The following is a 17392-nucleotide window of genomic DNA, read 5'->3' on the forward strand; positions in this document are numbered from 1 at the left end:
TAGAAAAAGAATTATTAGGGTGTTACTTCTTAGTGAGAAGTTCATGTTGTGCTACAGCTGCTTCTGAAACCAAAAAACTCCAGGCATGAAAACTTGCATATATAGGTATATATGCATATACAGAGGAAAAGATTTTTGTTTGGTTGGGTTCTTGTCTATGATGAGCTGAATTCATGAAGTATTCTAGTTTCATGTTTACTTTAAGAGTGAATGCATAACCAGTTCAAGACCAAATTGAGGGGGACGTATCTTTGCTATTGCAATTTTGTTATTTTGGTGATTTAAATAGGCTAAGGAAAATATTTATCTAAAGGATAGCAATTACCTTATCTTATAGAAAGAGCAGTATCACTTTAGTGTTACTAATTAATTTTGGCATTCTCTTAATTTTATTGTTCTGCCAGAGCTCCTGATTATTTTTAAATGGTTATGAACTTCTTGCAGGTTACCAAATAGCCCAAATAATTACTCATGGTTTAGATTTAGAATGTTATTTTCAAAGTAACTAAAGGATAACTAAATAGGAACTCACTAAATCATCTGCACTTGAAGGACCACTCTGCAATCCCATCCTTTTTAATTCCAGTAAAACTCCACTGCAAGCCTAGGAAACCCAAGTTTTATCTGAGTCAAGAGTTACAGATGTTGATGTTCAGATCACAAAGATCTTTAAAATAGCTTTTATTTCAGTGTTTTCCATCTTCACTTTACTTTTCCAGTTCTCCACAAGCAGCCAAGAGAAGTGTGCCTTTGTTTGCTGGAACTTGGAAGGATTGCAGCAAGGTAGGTGAAATTATTTACAGAATGAAGAGAGATTTACATTTTTGACAGCAGCGGCTATTGAGAGATTTAACAAATCAGCACATCTTGAGCTTTGATGCTCATCAGGTTCAAGGTGAACGCTTGTCTTGGTGTCACACAAAAATATCTTGGGTGTAGCTGTTAACAAATATGAAATCTCGTATTCGTTGGTTATCCTTATATTGAGAGGGAAAAGAGAGTTATTTTTTCTAAATAATTCTTGGAGCAATGTTTCCTTCTAAGAGTCAGATCTCTCCAAAAACAATTGAGCTTTCATTAGCATTACTGATATTAAATTGATACTTATGCAGCCTAAATCTGACCTCAACAACACTGACTTTTACTGATTTACTGAAATAAACTTAGCTCTGCTTTCACCCACAGAAGCAATACGAGAATTGAATTAATAATCTGTGCTCTCTGTCAGATGATTCTACTCAGGCTGGACATTCAGTGCACTGTAGCATCTTTGATGTCAAGACAATCAAAATGCCAGGAATTAGAATGTGATTTCCCCCTTCTTGCAGATGAAGATTTAACCAGAGAATGCATAAGATTTGCTGCAAAATATGTAAACAGCAGTGCTGCTGCCCAGTCTTGTGTATAAATTGCTGGTGCATTCACCCATGTGTTATCAAGTGAGGGTGCCTTGCTATTCAGATAGTTCCATTAATTTATGAATTCCTTGTGGTTGCAATCAATGCAAAAGAGGCCCTTGCTTATCGCTAGCATAAGAACTTGTATTGTCGTGTTACAATTGCATTATGAGTCTTCATAGTTTTGCTTGGAAAGCTGCTCAGCTAGAAATTTGCCTCTTGGTCAAGTTTGAGAAAAACCCTCGCTGTCAATGGAAGCTTGCAAAGGAATAGCACTGGCCAGAAAAGGGTTGATTTACAGGTAGCAGGAATTTTTTTATCTCTAAAACTTGGATTCAGTACAACATGGCTGAAAAAAAAAAATCAATTTAACTTCCCATGAATAATAAAGAATTCTGATCTGCAGGTGCTTGGTGAAATTGGTTTTCATGATTTTTAATATAGCTAAGCAAACAAACTGCTTTCAAGATCCCCAGCTTGGAGATAGATCTCCCAGCATCCAAAGACGCTGTGCTCTGGTCATATCTGTCAGGAATGTCTGCTCTGCCCTAGGCTGATAACTTGGTAACATCCAGCTTCCTTGGTTAGGTGGGATTGGATTCTGCTGAAGTTGGTTGAGTTAGATTAGTCTCACTTTGTACTGAAATCTGATTTCTCAACAGATCTGCAAGGGAATTAAAGTAGTATTTTACCCTTCCTAGTTGTCTTTTTCTCTTAAGCTTCCATATCTTGGATGTTCTCTGCTCCTGGCATGAAACTGAAAAGTGAACCAATGAATTAAAAATGTTTTCATTATTATTAATTTGCCTTTAAAATATTTTTATTTTGCTGTTTATTTATAATCCATATATATTACCATATGTCATTATTGTATTTTATCTATTTATGTTACAGTATTTTGTTTATAACTTGGGGGTCAAATGACAAATGTCTGTCTACTTATGCGTGGTCTAATATCTCTGAAAACAAACCAACCCCTATTTATAATATTGTAGGTTTCTAAGGTGCACAGAAACTGTTGAAGTGGAACATCAAGTTAAAATAACTGAAAATTTAATATGGGATGCCAGTTTTGCCTGAGGTGTGATAAACAGGAGCTATATGGAAACGAATAGGTAGTTGTCTCCACTAAGCATAGGAAAGAGGATGTTGGGCTGAATTGTTGTGCTGCTTTAAAAAGAAGAGAGGTCAGATGTACACTTGTTTTGTAAAGCAAACTGGGTCTCTTGACAGTTTTAGGGGTCTGCTTTCCAGAACAGGAGCTGCAGACATCCCTGAAAAGGTGCCTCAGTATGTTTTTTAAGAATGAAAAGAGTACAAGATGCTGAATAAGTTCATACTTTTCTCTTCTTTGAACATACTGCTCTGCTTGTAAAACAAAGTAGCTTCTCACATGGAGCCAGGTCATAGCACGCTTTGCCCAGCTAGATTACTCTTGAGAGCCTATATCTCACATAAATCAGCCTAGGCCTTCTTAATGAATGTAATGGGATTGAGGCACAAGTGAGCAGGAGTGGGGATTGCTTGAGGAGGGGAGAGAACTGAGCTCTGTTCTGCGAAACTTGAACCCAGTCGACAGATACTCTGGATTAGGAGAAACAGCTAATAATTCAGCTAGGTTGCAGCAATGCTTTTAGCATATTCTCTCATAGTGTCCTTGTAGCCAAATTAGAGGGAGAGAGTCTGCATGAATGGACAGTGAGGGGAAAACTGATGTGACCACTTGACTCAAATGTGGGAGTTCCAGGTGCAGGTCCCAATAAAAATAGAATCACCTGATAAACTATGCTTAATTTCAGTTGTTTCTGAAAACAAAATGCTGAGGTTATCCGTGAAATCTCAATAGCTAAAACGAGCCATTGTGTGCACCAGCAGTTATCATGTGGGTAGAGTGAGAGCATTTATACAAGGGGGAAGCATCCTGTAAGATGAAACTGAACAGTGACAATACTTGGGGCTATTGCAGTGGGCTGCACAGGTCCAACGTTCTCCCAAAGTATTTTGAAATTGTACAATGGAAAAGAGCTTAATTATCTTTTTTGCAGAGAGAATTATATTATTGGACAAATACTAAACTCTGGCAGGGGGGAGGAGGGGTTAAACAACTCCCACAGGTCTTTTGAAATTACTGTTGAGCACTTTTGCGATCTTTCTGCTATTGTATTCACTTTTTCCTTGTTAAAAATGGGAAGTGGTGCTCTGAGAAGTCTGTTGGAGATCATGTTACAGTCCAGTGCTGCTTCATTTGTAGTTATGAGAAGGCAAGCTAGAAAAGAGCAGGAAGGGAAATTCTCAGCATACATTCCAGAACAGAATTTTCACATTTATGTCTTCCAGAAAAAGATGTGTTTTTTACCATTTCAGCTTTCCAGCAACTTTGCTTCAGGTTGATAGACGCTTTTTTTTTTCCACATATTTTATGTTTGTTTGTTCATTGGTTTTATTTTTCAACTCATCACTGGAGGAATTCATAATGCTGGAAGTAAAAGGAACTTGAAAAGCCTGTCACAATGACAAAAGCTGGAGATTATGAAAAGCAACAGCATTGCTTACAGTGGAGGAATTTTATTTGATGAGTAAGGCTGCATGCAGGTGTAGGATCTGAGCCCAGTGGGAATTTAATGATTTACAGCCTGTCGGCATCTGCAGACAGACAGGAAGTAAATGGATTGTGTGTAAGTGTTTGCTTCAGTGTTGGCTGACTTTTCATTAGGCAGACTGCACCAGTTAGAGGCCAATACTAGCACAGATTTGGTTCTTGGGTTTCTTTATTTACTAGGCAGTAGTGTGAGTAAATGAAAAGTTGCCAGAAAAACACAAAAGGTAGTATATGTGCTTATGCCCTTTCTCTGTACATTTTAAATGTTTTTATGTATTTAGCTTAGATTTTCATAATATGTTTGTTACTGCTCAGTATTTTAGTGTCCACAACTTTACCTAGGTAAGGCAGCATTTTTCTGCTATGGGTTTTTCTACTACAAAAGAAAATACGGTTTAATTTTTGAAAGTAGCTTGCTATTAGAAGCCTACCTGGCATGATAACTTTTCCAAGCTGAAGTCCTTTTCTGGGATTTGTTCAGTGCTGGCAGATTAAAAAAACAACAGAGGAGAATTATCAGCGATTAGGAAAATGGGATGGCCTTTTAGATTCCTGACATCTGGCAGCTCTGCTCCTTGCTGTGAGATACAGACAATCACTTGCCATACAGCTTTCAAAAGCAGGCATTGTTTTCAAGAGTTTTGCTCTCAAAGTGCTGTGCTTGAGAGTCCCCATGCCAAAGTTGCATGTGTTTTTGTTTTGCTTGGAGTTACAAGTGTTTTGCCACTGTCAGCAGAGAGCTGAAGACTGGCTGTCAGAGGGGTTAGAAAAAGTATTAGCCCCTTCTGAAAAATATTTGACATGACTCATTTATCTGTGCATTCAGTGCAAGAGCTGAGGCCAGGGTAACCTTTAATTCCTTTACATCTGGATTTCTTGGAGAAATACTAACACAAAATAGAAGTTGTCAAGTAACTTGAAAGGATGTTGGTTGTCAAGGAGGGGAAAAAAATAGGCAACTGTAATGAATTTATTGAATTCCAATGTCCTACATGGGATAGCAGTTTTTGAGGCCTGATATTGCTCATTCACCAACATATGTGTTGCCAGACAGAGAAGTTGTAAAAACCCTGTATTTCCTGTATATTTGATCAACTGAGAGCTTCCATCTAAATTTAGTTTTTGTATACATTTGGACTGATTGCATTAATGTTTGATATATTTAATACATGTTTAGTAATAGACATAAGATTTTATCACTGCACAGTAGTGCAATGCAGAAGGTATAAATTCTTTCCACCGTTGTTTTAAAACATGTAATACTTCCTAAGGACTACTAATATGTTTTCATGTTTCCAAAAGGTTTGGGGTGGAGCCTCCTGGGTTAATAAAGCTGGAAAAAGAGATTGAACAAGAGGAAACACTTTCAGCCCCGCTTCCATCTCCTTCACCGTCACCAACAAAGTCTCCAGGGAAAAAGAGCACAGGGAAACTGTTGGATGATGCTGTAAGTTGTGGAAGTTTACTCCTCTCTGACCCATTCTGGTATGCACTTATGAAGTACACAGCAGCTCAAATTCAGCCTTGCTTTGTGCTGAAGGTCAAGCTCCCTTCTTATTATCTATTTTCTTTTTCTGTTCACTTCTTATTCAACTCCCACTTGGTGTTTTGTCTGAGGAAGGACTGAATCAGGACTAGATTTGGCCTACACTGACTTGCACAGAATGTTAACCAACAGTTCTAAGTTATCTCAGCCTAATGTTGATGCTGCTGTCCTGTATGTTCCTCAGGTGGCAAAACAAGAAGCACTTTTTTTTTCCCCCTCATTGTTAGAAAGAAACTACCTTACTTGGAATTTCATTAAACTCTTTGCACTATGCAGTTTTCATTTCTCTGTTGCAAACCCTAGAGGAGTTCCTTTGAAACAGCTGGATCAGATGAAAAGGACACACTTTTAGACCAGGAAGAGGTTAAACTTGAAAAGTACAAATATATTCTGTAGAAAGGAGCAGTTACTATAGTAACCACTATATTACAAGGTGGATATGCCGCCTGGGAGTTACAAAGCATTTCTTGAAAAATCCATGTGCCACTTTGTTGTTACAAAAAGCAGATGGAATATCATGTTGGTTCATTTTATTGAAATACTTTATTTGATGCAAATAAGTATTATTTTCACATTTTTATATTTTGTATTCCTTAACTTTGGAGAAGAACTCATGTTTCAGCAGAATTGAGAAAGAGCAGCTATGTGTAGATACAGTTACCACGCTCCTTGTAGGAACAGAACAGAGAATATGAAGGTTGTCTCCAACCACCTCATTTAATTTAGAAAGCAGTAGGGATAGAAACAGAATGGAATTCATCCAGCTAGATTCCCGACCTGCACTGCCCCAGACATTCACACCATAAAATAGCAGCAGTGCTCATGTAGTGCAGACACAAAATAAAATAGGATATGGTTCTGCCCTCTGCTTCCTTATTTGATTTCTAAATTCCACTCTAAATTCTGTGTTCTTTGAGATAGTAGGGTATTGGAAGCCTCAATAGCAGAATCAGCAGTAAAGGTCTCATTATGCTCTGTTTTACACCAGTATAAATCTGTTTGCTTTTATTCTTCACAGGCCCAAGATGGCTCTATTTTGCTTATGCAGTTCAAAACAACCTGGAACCTCTTAGATCTGGTTGCTCTGGGGTTTTGCTTGCTTAGATGACCCCTGGTCAACCCAGCTATCAAGGCATAGTTCACACTATCCGTTTTCAGCTTCAAATTTTAAGTGTTACCAGAGGTGATAAACATTGTAAAATATGTTGTAAGGAATGGGGATGCTACAGCTTCTCTGGAGATCCTGTGCCAGGTCAGCATTCATCCAAGAGAACTGCAGTATATGAAAATGCTGCACTTGTTATTACTGTTTCTATGCAGTTCTGCAATTAAATGTTAAATTAGATTTTCTCAGCCAGATCTGTTCTTTTGGCATTCATGCCTCTGCTACTTTCAGGATCACTGAAGAGTACAAAATACGCTTTCACTAAACATCAGTGCCTTTGGTTAAGCTGAAAAAGCAGCCCATGTTGTTGGGGCTACGTACGTATGCTGGCAATGATGGAGTAGAGTAGTCTTGAGGCGCCTTTAAATTACCCTTTGTAGCACTAATGTCCTAAGGTGGAGGTCATCAAAGAGTAGTTAGGAGTGCTGGGGAGCATTTTGGTGTGGATTTGTGGTTGTCATTGTTTTCTCCATATATGTTTGTTTTTAAGGTGTTAATGCACTATTTGAAACTGCCAAGTGGATGTATCTGGCAGGACCTTTTGTTGATAAGCCATATGCTTCTGTATTTATTTACAAGGGGAAACATATCGTTAATAACATTCTAATTTTGCTGGTCAGCTGTATTGGCACTTACAGCCGAGCCACTTGACTATTAAATAACGAGGACTAATCTACAAAACCTTGATGCTGAACTCAAATTAGCAAACTTGACTTAATTGTGCAAATTTTATGTTGAACTATATAACAGTTGTCTCTGTTTCACCTCGTCACAGCTGGAAAAACATTATTGATACTGGAAGAACCATAGTCTGGGATTACAGAAATATTAGGAAAAACTAAGAAAATATTAATGCAGACATAGCGATGCCATGTTATGGCAAATGTCATGTTGAATGTTTTGCTACACGTGCTACTTTAAATAGTTTCTATTAGTAACGTCTGTGTGTTTTAGGTTAAACACATTTCTGAAGATCCACCTTGTAAATGTCCTACAAAGTTCTGTGTGGAGCGTCTTTCACAAGGAAGATACAGAGTTGGAGAGAAGATCCTCTTTATTAGGGTAAAGGTCTTTTTGATTGGTTGGTTGGTTTTGGGTTTTTTTTGTTTGGTTGGTTGGGGTTTTTTTTGTAGTGAATTGCTAGTATCTGCTACCTTCCATTTGGCAAATGATGGCATTGATCAACAGGAGAAAATATTTTCATATTAACAAAGACTGACTCATTTTTATGATGGTGTCATGGATTAAATACACTACAGTGGGTTAACTGCTCCAAGGAATTACTAGCATGTAATAGATCCTTCTAACTTTAGGTCTTTGAATTTGCTCTGTCTTTGATCAATGGCAGCCAAAAGTCTTCACAAATGGAGATGATGACTTCCTCTCAGTTTGCCTTGAAAGAACATCCACTTCCTTAAAGCAGCCTTTCTCCCACTTGGTGAGACCTCATCTGGAATATTGTGTCCAGTTCTGGGCCCCTCAGTTTAAGAAGGACAGGGACCTGCTGGAGAGAGTCCAGCGCAGGGCAACTAAGATGATTAAGGGAGTGGAGCATCTCCCTTATGAGGAAAGACTGAGGGAGCTGGGTCTCTATAGTTTGGAGGAGACTGAGGGGTGACCTTATTAGTGTATATAAATATATAAAGGGGGAGTGTCACGAGGATGGAGCCAGGCTCTTCTCAGTGGCAAACAATGATAGGACAAGGGGCAATGGGTACAAACTGGAACACAAGAGGTTCCACTTAAACTTGAGAAGAAACTTCTTCTCAGTGAGGGTGACGGAACACTGGAACAGGCTGCCCAGGGAGGTTGTGGAATCTCCTTCTTTGGAGACATTCAAAACCCGCCTGGACACGTTCCTGTGTAACCTTATCTAGGTGTTCCTGGACTAGATGATCTTTTGAGGTCCCTTCCAATCTCTAACATACTGTGATACTGTGACTAATACTATTTGACAGGTCAGGAAACAGATCAAAGACTTCATGATCATCGACATATTGCTAAAGTAGGGTGAGAAAACATTAGTATCTGTAGTACTTCATTTGATTAACAGGCATCTCCAAACCCAGGGTTGTATTTCAGGTTTCAGATATAGTATATAAACTCCCATAGAACAGAGTTAATGGTTAATATAAATATTTGCTAGCATTAGTATCTGGCTGAATTTAGCACAAATATATTATCCAAACAACTTCAAACCTCTTTATTTTCTCTAGATATGCTTATGGTAATAATAATGAAAATATGCTAATCATATTATTCCTGTAATAGTAGGTTAAGACCCTGGTTCATGCTATGCTTCTTTCCAATTTCTTCTCCACATGTACTATCCTTGAGTAATGACTTGAAAAAACAATAGCACTTGCTTTCAAAGAACTGTTGCCCCTATTTTGCTAAAGGCACACAATTGTGACCTGATAAAACTGAGGATTTAGCACTTGTGAGAACGAAAGAAGTCAGAGGGAATATTTTCCATTGATAGAAATCAAATTTCTAGTTCAGCAAAACACCAGAGTGCTGCTTCTGTAATAAACTTACGCTTAACTTACAATGAAGTCAAATTTAGATAAGGATTTAGGTATCCTTATCATGTGTATCAAGTTGACAAGGTGTTTAATTATTATGCTGAATGGGGATCGAGAATTATCAGTTAATTTGGTAATAGCTCAGACAGAAGAAATACAGGATTTGTTACAGAGAGTTTGTGATTTACCATGCTAGTATGAAGGGTAAATAGCTTTTCACTTTTCATAGCAGTGAGACTTTTTTTTTTAAGTTCTGCAATATTTTTAGGTACAAGCTTCAAATGACTTTGAAGAAGGTAATGATCGTGAACCTAAGAACCTGATAATCTGGCATAGTTCAAGACTTACATTTTCTTCAATTTGATTGTAATTTTAAATAACAATATGAAAGTACTTTTAATATTCTAGTTTTAAGAAACTTAAGGTTTTTTTTCTGCCAGAATGGTGAGTGTCAGATTCCCTTTTTCTGGCTTCTTTATTGTGCAGTGTAGTCCAAGTCAGATTTCATTCCAAGTTTGCAAACATAACACCCTTTTCATATCACACTACTGCATTCCAAGTTGAATTGTGCCAAAAAATACTAATAATATAGATTAGACATTAAACTGCAGTATTAGAGATCATTCCTAATAAATTGATATCAGTGGGAACTTAACATGAATTTTAGTGGGAGCAAGTCAATATTCCTAGTTTTTAAAAGTCAGTTGTTCTTTTGCTTTTGCTTGGTTTCATCCTCAGTCTGGAGCTCTTCACTGGATCACAGTAAGTTTTTACTCTTCATTCTACGTGGTTTTTCTGTGTACATAAGTAGATTTATTAGCCTTTCTTTGGAATCCCTTGGACACTTGTAAGAAAATACATTTGAGGTGTGTAGCTGGCTTTTGGTCTTGTTGACATTTGGCACCTCAGTTGATGCCACCGAGTTAGTTCCTCCTACATTGTATGTTGTTTAAACAGTGTGAAACAACCAGAAATAATAGAATCCCAGACTGGTTTGTGTTGGAAGGGACCTTAAAGCTCACGCAGTTCCAACTCCCTGCCATGGGCAGGGACACCTTCCACTAGACCAGGTTGCTCCAGGCCCCGTCCAACCTGGATTTGAAATATACCATTTTTAATAAGCCAACATGCCCCAGTTGAATTGGAATCAAGAGTTTTATTAAATTGGCTTAGTATACCCATTACTATCACTATGAGCTTGCTTCAGTAACCTATATCAGAGTGAAAATCTGTTAGTTTCATTGATGCTACAAGTAGACCGTATGATGAAGCATTCCAAGACCTAAGTTTAAAGTGGAGTTAACACCTATTAATTGCTGGTTATGATTTTTTTCAGAAATAATAGCCATAACAAATTTATTTATTAAGAATACCCATTAAAAAGAAAGTGTCAGAGTCCCTCCTTTTGTTAATTTATATCTGTATATGGAACAATTTGTATATGAAACATATATCAGTGTATGAAACATATATATATATATATGGAACAGCAAAAAAAACAACCTGTCAGACCATAACTTCATGCAAAAAAAAAAAAAAAACCCAAAAAAAAAAAAAAACCAAAAAAACCAACACCACACACACAGAAATTTACATGTGTCAATGTAAAGTAATTTCAAGGAAAAAAAAGTTTGGACTATGTAGCGAAATACGGGGGGGACAGTCCTTCAAAATTTCTTTTGTAGCGACTACTTAAAGGTAATGGTTCCATTAAAATTACTTGCATAAAGAGTTATGTTTTCTAAAGAACATAAAAATGGAAAAGGTTTACATTTGAGATGAAAATAAACCATGGCAATCCATAAAGTAATGGAAATAATGAAGAGACATGAAAACACTAAGAAAATGATGTCTGCTGATAAAAATGTGTGTCACAAAAGTAGGTTTTTTACACAGGAAGTAGTTCCGTAATACCTAAACTGAACATGCTTCCTCCCATAGTGTTGTGGTGGCTTAGATGCTGAAATTTTGTTTTCAATAAAAATTTATCTGCTTGTGAATACTTCTTCTTTCCTGAGAGACAGTAATGGGAGAGTCTAAATTCTGCTTACACAAAAATTGTTGAAGATGTGTTCTACAATGATGGATTATGTTAATAACTTGAAGTAAATGAAATGACTGGCTTATTTAAATTGAAGCCTTGGGTTAGAATAAGTCAATTATTTGCCTGTTCCCTCTTAGATCATGCCGTTATGCCATGAAGTGATTTAGGGAACATAAGCCTCAATCTTTCAAAGTAGAACTGAATTAATAAACCTATTTTAATGAATAAAGAATAACAAGTCATGGAAACTTACACGGCACAAATGCATGTTTTATAATGTGGGAAAAAAAGAGTCCCAGAGTTTCAAGTGCTTTCTTGCAGAAGGCTATAAAGGAATTGTTTAGATTAATAGAGATTTTCATAGTAAGAGATGTCAGTCAGGCATTAAAGAAAGGTAATTTTTTTAATAATTTAAGTGAAATATACTTACCAAGCTATCCTGTCTTTATTACATTGTAAATATAAAGAAGATGTACACTTCCCACAAGCTAGCAAGTTTCTCTCAGAAAGATCTGTTCTATTGGTCCAAACCCATAATAACTTTGAAATCATTGGGTTCTGCACAATGGAAAAATAATTTGTTGTGCAAGTAGATTCAGATTAGATAATATAATGGGTCTTGGCTTTAAAGCCTGTCATTTTTCCTATCACTTGTAGGTATTCTATGCCTTGCAGACCAGATGGCAAGCATGTGTTTGTTGCTATACGTTTTGACTTTGTACTTTTAATCATTAGTGTCACTTAGCATTAGTTTGCTGCAGTAATAATAAAATGGTTTTTTTTTAATACTGGCATTCTTTAAATCCCAGGAAATGAAAGGCATTATTTGCTTCCTACACCACCTATGTAGAACCTTTATTTTGGGATTTGCGATCAAAATGTGTGTGTAATCCATATGTGTACTTATATAAAATCATTCTGCAGACAGGCTGATGCATGTTATTGCCTCTTCCTGCTGCAAAAAATGTGCTTGTGTATAAATATGGAAGCACATTTTATTCCAAAACATCCAGGTAGGGATGATATACCATCTATGAACTGGAAATAAGGGAAAATGCAAAGCAGATAAATTCTACAATTTTCAGGATTCAGATATCGCATGGCTTTTGCTTGGTGTGCTTCTGCCTTTTGATTTTGCTTCAGCATCATTTACCTGGTTTTTATCATCTTCCCTATTCCAAGGATTTTAACAGTCATTCTGCTTTTCCCATGCCCCTTCACATCTAGTCTATAAAAGTTTACCCTTTTAGCACAGAAATTCCTTCCCTAGAGGTTTACCCATGTCAGGTAACTTTCAGGGATGTTTAAAATACCAAAACCATAAGGAGTTTTAATTGTATTAACTCCAAAGGAGATGTAGCAGGATTTCTGGGAATCATCTTGTAAATGAATTCTGAAAATACACCTTGGGCCTTAGGACAGGGACAGTCATTGGCCTCTTCTTTGGGCTTCTAATCTGTGTCCTCATGCTTTTTAGACAAACATGCTAATTCTTAAATGTAGACTGCAAAAGACCCAGGGAAAGGCACGTCTAAAGTCCAGCCCTAATTTATCTCCCAGATGTAAGGTGTGTTTGGAGACCTTCTAGCAGTGGGTGGCTGGACACATTTTTGCTACGTGCCAGTTCCTCTCCAGCCGCTTTGTGCTTACAGAGTAGTTGGCACATTTCAGTCTGTCTTGTGCTAGTGAAGGTGGGATTCTTCTCAACATTCTCGGGTTTTAGTTTTTGTTTAAAAAAAACTCAAATGTCCTTAAAGGGCCAGTAAAACTCAGTCCCTAAGAAAAGCTCATGGCCAAACAGTGATACTGAGCATGTCAGTGGTGTGACTGGAGCAGTCTTGCCTATAGTACTTGTCTTCTTGACTGTGCCATTGATCTGTTGAGCAGCATTGGGCAAACCCCTGCCCTCCCCAGATGAAGTTACAGCTCATTGGTCCTTCTAGTTACCATGTCTCTCCTGCTTCCCCTTTATTAGTTTTACTTGTTTTTATTTATTTTTTCCTTTTTTTTTTTCCTTTATTTTTCCCCCCTTCCTGCCTTGAGCTTTTCTTATCCAGGCAGGTAAGCCTGTGGACGTCTTTCTGTTTACTTTGTTGTTGATGGTGCTGTGTTTGCACTGGGCACAAGAGCAGCTACAGTTGCACTACCTGGTTCCATGAGAACTTGACATTAGTTAAGCGGTTGACAGACCTTCACTGAGGGTTAGCCAGTCCCCTAAAGTACATGAAATTCATTATATTTTTTCCCCTTTTGATACAATTTCCTATGTTGCTTCCTTGACATGCTTTTGTGTGGCCCTTCATGTTAATTTAGTGTCTGATGTGTTTGGAAGTTTGGAAGCCAATTGTGAGCAAAAATGCTTTGAAAGGATTCATTATAAAGTTATTGACAAACCAGCTGTGTGTCATCAAATTCTTGGCTGCTAATTTAATGGAAAAGTGTGGGAGTTACTCCTTTTTACTTTCATCCAAATGGTGTTCCTGTTAGTCTTGGTTCAAAATGTTTTGACAGAACATATTTCCAATGCAACACTGATTCAGTGGAACTGACAGGCTGTGCATTAGATAAGCAGTTCTTCCTCACTAGCTTAAACCTGTTCACCTTAGCAACCTCATTCTGTGGACAATTAAATGTGGGGTCTTTAATTCTCAGTCTCTGCCTTTATGCAATATTGCACATTGAGAAATCCTCTTGGATGTTTGAAAAATCTTTAGCAGATTGCATTGTGGTTTTCTAAGATGCAATGCATCTTCAAGGAGCGTCATGTTTTAGTTCTTGAAATGACTAATACATCTGCAGTAATTTCCTGCCAAGGTATTTATAATTTAGACTCATAAAGTTATAACAACTGTATTTAATGGAAAAAGAAATCTCCCTTAGGAGGTGGCTCAGAGCAGGAGGTCAGGGTAAGGTATTCTGAAACTGTGCAATATCTTTAAAAACACCACCTCAAAATTCAGTTGAGTTCCTTAGCAATGCACTTCAGGGGTAATAAGCCTTTGGTGTGCTCTTAATTCAGCCAGTATCTGCAAGAGCTGAAGGTGGCAAAGTGAGACCTCCCTGGGTACCAGCATTTCCTCTCTGGCAGTAATGTGCCATCATGTAAAATCACCTTGCATGCTAGTATCAAGTTTCCTGTGTATTAACTCAATATGCAAAACATTTCTCAATCCTTCAGAGGTAAATAAAGATGAGAAACAAAGCTAGATAAATAGGTTATGTATTACAGATCTCATTATTTCAGCCTTTTTTTTCCGCAACCTCTCCTCCCCATCTTCCCCCCTCTTTTTTCCTGCTCCACTGACTAGTTTTATATGAAAGGTACTCTATCAGTACCTGCTTATCTAAGAGCACAGAGAGACTGCTAATCCCCTCCATCATTAGTCTACAGATAAGATTTGGCAAATAAAATAGCTTTTATAGTTTATTGTCAAGAACCACAGATTGGGTCCCCTTACTGAAAACAGTAATAGGGGAAAGTCCTTTTTGTTTGGTTATTTTTGGTATTGTGGTTCTGTTTAATAGATTAATAATTTTGTAAAAATCCATAGAACACTTCCTAGACATTAGAATGTTTTACTGTAACAATGAGACAAAAGCTCGTGTTTGCAGTTAGGAGCTAGTAAACCTGATGCATTAGAACTGGAGATGCAGCTATTTGTGGTGTTGCTCTTGAAAAAGGATAGCACTGAGCTTTACACTTCCTTGTTTAAACTTCTTCCTTGCTGAAGTAAAAACTTCTTGTATGACCACGATGTGAATAATATTTAATGCAGTCAAGATAAGAACATGTGTCTTTAATAGGATAATGTTGTGTATTTTACAGGGTGAATTAGTTATTCTTTACTGTAGCTTTAGATAAATAGTATACAATGCTATTTAAAGAAAACCCTGGTTCTTTGTTGTGATACACTTCTTGCACAGTATACTTTTACACTGTAAATATAACTTATGCTACCTTCTAGAGAAATGACAATAAATGAGGCTTATGTGGTGGCATCAGTAAACCAAAGGTTTTGCAGTGTTCGTCAGAGGTGCTCACTGAATGTTTAGGATTCAGCCAGAAATGTACATTGATGATATTTTGCATGGTCCTTTAGTTTTAGGGTAATACTCTTAACGAACTTGCAGCTTACATGGGAATTTCCAACTGGGCTTTATAAATTGACTCAGGAATGACGGTTCTACATAGAACTGATCTGGCTGTGATGTAACAAAAATGGTATGTAGGCCTTTTAAATATTTAATACAGTGTGGTTTGGCTTTTTCATTCCTGAAATAACAAGAAAATGTGAAGGTGCATTTTAAAAGTGTTTTATTTCTTGTCATTCTCTTATCAATGTGAAATAATGGGTTTTCCTCCTGTTACATCAAGTTATGCTTTGTTTGCATTCGTGTTGTTCGCTAAAAACTATATATCTGCTGTATTTTATTCTGAAGCTCAATCACACCTCTGTGGCAACATGCAAGATGCCTGTAAAGTACTTTTTATCGTAAGTAAAGGCAGCAGGATTTACTCATGTTTATTGATGAGTTTGTCCTTTGTGTTGCCTTCTAATTCTAACCAGTAGAAGAGTAGTAAATACTCCATTTCCAAATCTTCTTTCTCATGTTGAAATACAGGATATTTTATTTTTGAGTATTCATGATTTGCATTCCAATGAATTTATCAACCAGTCTGCTCCATTAGGATGTTTTTCCCAAGCAGAAGTTGAGATGCCCACTCTTACTAAAGAGTCAAGGGGAGTTAAGCTTTTATTTTGGTGGGTTTTTTTGTTCTCTTTATGAATATTGTTATATAGAATCTGAAGTCTGCATTCATCTTGGCTAGGACTGATGCGTACAAGGTTGTATTAGTATACAGGAACAAGCAATTACTCTCTATTTCTATTATGTTAAATGGGTTGTTAACCAATTTACAGAATTACAAGGCATTTTAGATTATTTATCTCTTGGATCAAAAATACGAAAAATAAACTGTCAGTTTGAGATATTCTTTGTTCTGAATTATGGGAGGGGATTACATTTATTTCTTAAGGTTCTAGCTTGAGATACTCTGTTCCAGCTTGAAAAGAAAATTCACATGTATCTGTGTAAGTCAACAGGAATTTATTTCTCTTTCAAAAACCAGAAGAGTATTTATCAAGAATGAATTCTTATGGGAGAGAATGAATAAAACAATGAGACATTTATCCATAGCAGTTGAATTACTGATTTATCTTTCTAGGAGCCAAAGATTAAGTCATGATATGTTCAGTGTATTTATCTTATATACGCAATAGCATAGAAATAATATTTTTAGGATATTAAGCAGTGCTTTTTAAGTGCAGATTTTTAAATCTAAGAATCTAAATTTTTAGCTGCAGTGAACGGCTGTGTGGTTCTGAATTACTGGCTGGGCTTACACCATGACATATAACTACCATGTAATGAAATTTTCCTTTTAAGTGTAATTTGCTGTTAATAATTTAGCACAGTATTAATAGTTATTTTTACTTTATATTTTAAATTTAATTTGCTAGCTTTACCATTCCATTTGGTTGGTAAATGTTCTTGTGTACAGTAAGAGGAAATTGAGGAAAGAGAGAAAGAAGTTTTAAGGTTATGTGCACTCAATTTTGATTGCATATAGTTCTCATATAGTGGCAGCTTGCCTGTTCAAGTGGTTTGTGCCAAACATGTACGAAACTTAGTTTATGATTAAAATATATGAGCAGGCTAAAATACAGGTTTTACTAATTCTTCACTAGTCAAACCCTAGACTAGAGTGTGTCAGTTACTGTCTCTGCTATGTGTGAGCCCTTATGTCACAAATGGAAATAGCTGCAGCAAATTACTCCCTCTCTTCCCCTGGGACCAAAATCTACTTTTGTGGTTCATCCAGCAACAGAAAGTTGTCGGTGTTCAACCAAGGTCAACATGTGAGCTTGATTTTTTTTTTTTTCTGTGGTTTTATTTAATTTCTTAGCACTAGAAGTAGCACTTTTTGAGGCCAAGTCTGCTTATATGCTTTGTGCATCAAATAATGAATTTTCATGGATGTTTTCTATGTAGTTTTACTCCTTTAGCAATGGAACATTAGAAAGGTTATAACTACCACCTTTTTGCCTTGATAA

The 17392-nt window shown here is 36.8% G+C and overlaps 1 protein-coding gene across 4 annotated transcripts in view; it reads left to right on the forward strand.

The window, feature by feature from the left end:
* GAS2 (growth arrest specific 2) overlaps positions 1–17392 on the forward strand; it is a 109222-nt gene that overhangs the window by 62256 nt on the left and 29574 nt on the right. For all 4 annotated transcript variants that reach the window (XM_061355039.1, XM_061355037.1, XM_061355038.1 and 1 more), the window contains exons 5-7: positions 720–783; positions 5299–5443; positions 7662–7769. In XM_061355039.1, the coding sequence (XP_061211023.1) occupies positions 720–783; positions 5299–5443; positions 7662–7769 (317 nt within the window). The remainder of the gene's footprint in view (positions 1–719; positions 784–5298; positions 5444–7661; positions 7770–17392) is intronic.

Source organism: Neopsephotus bourkii, unplaced genomic scaffold, assembly GCF_033783945.1.
Source record: "Neopsephotus bourkii isolate Nb327-2 ecotype Australia unplaced genomic scaffold, CSIRO-AGI_Nbou_v1 NB_768, whole genome shotgun sequence".
NCBI lineage: Eukaryota > Metazoa > Chordata > Aves > Psittaciformes > Psittacidae > Neopsephotus > Neopsephotus bourkii.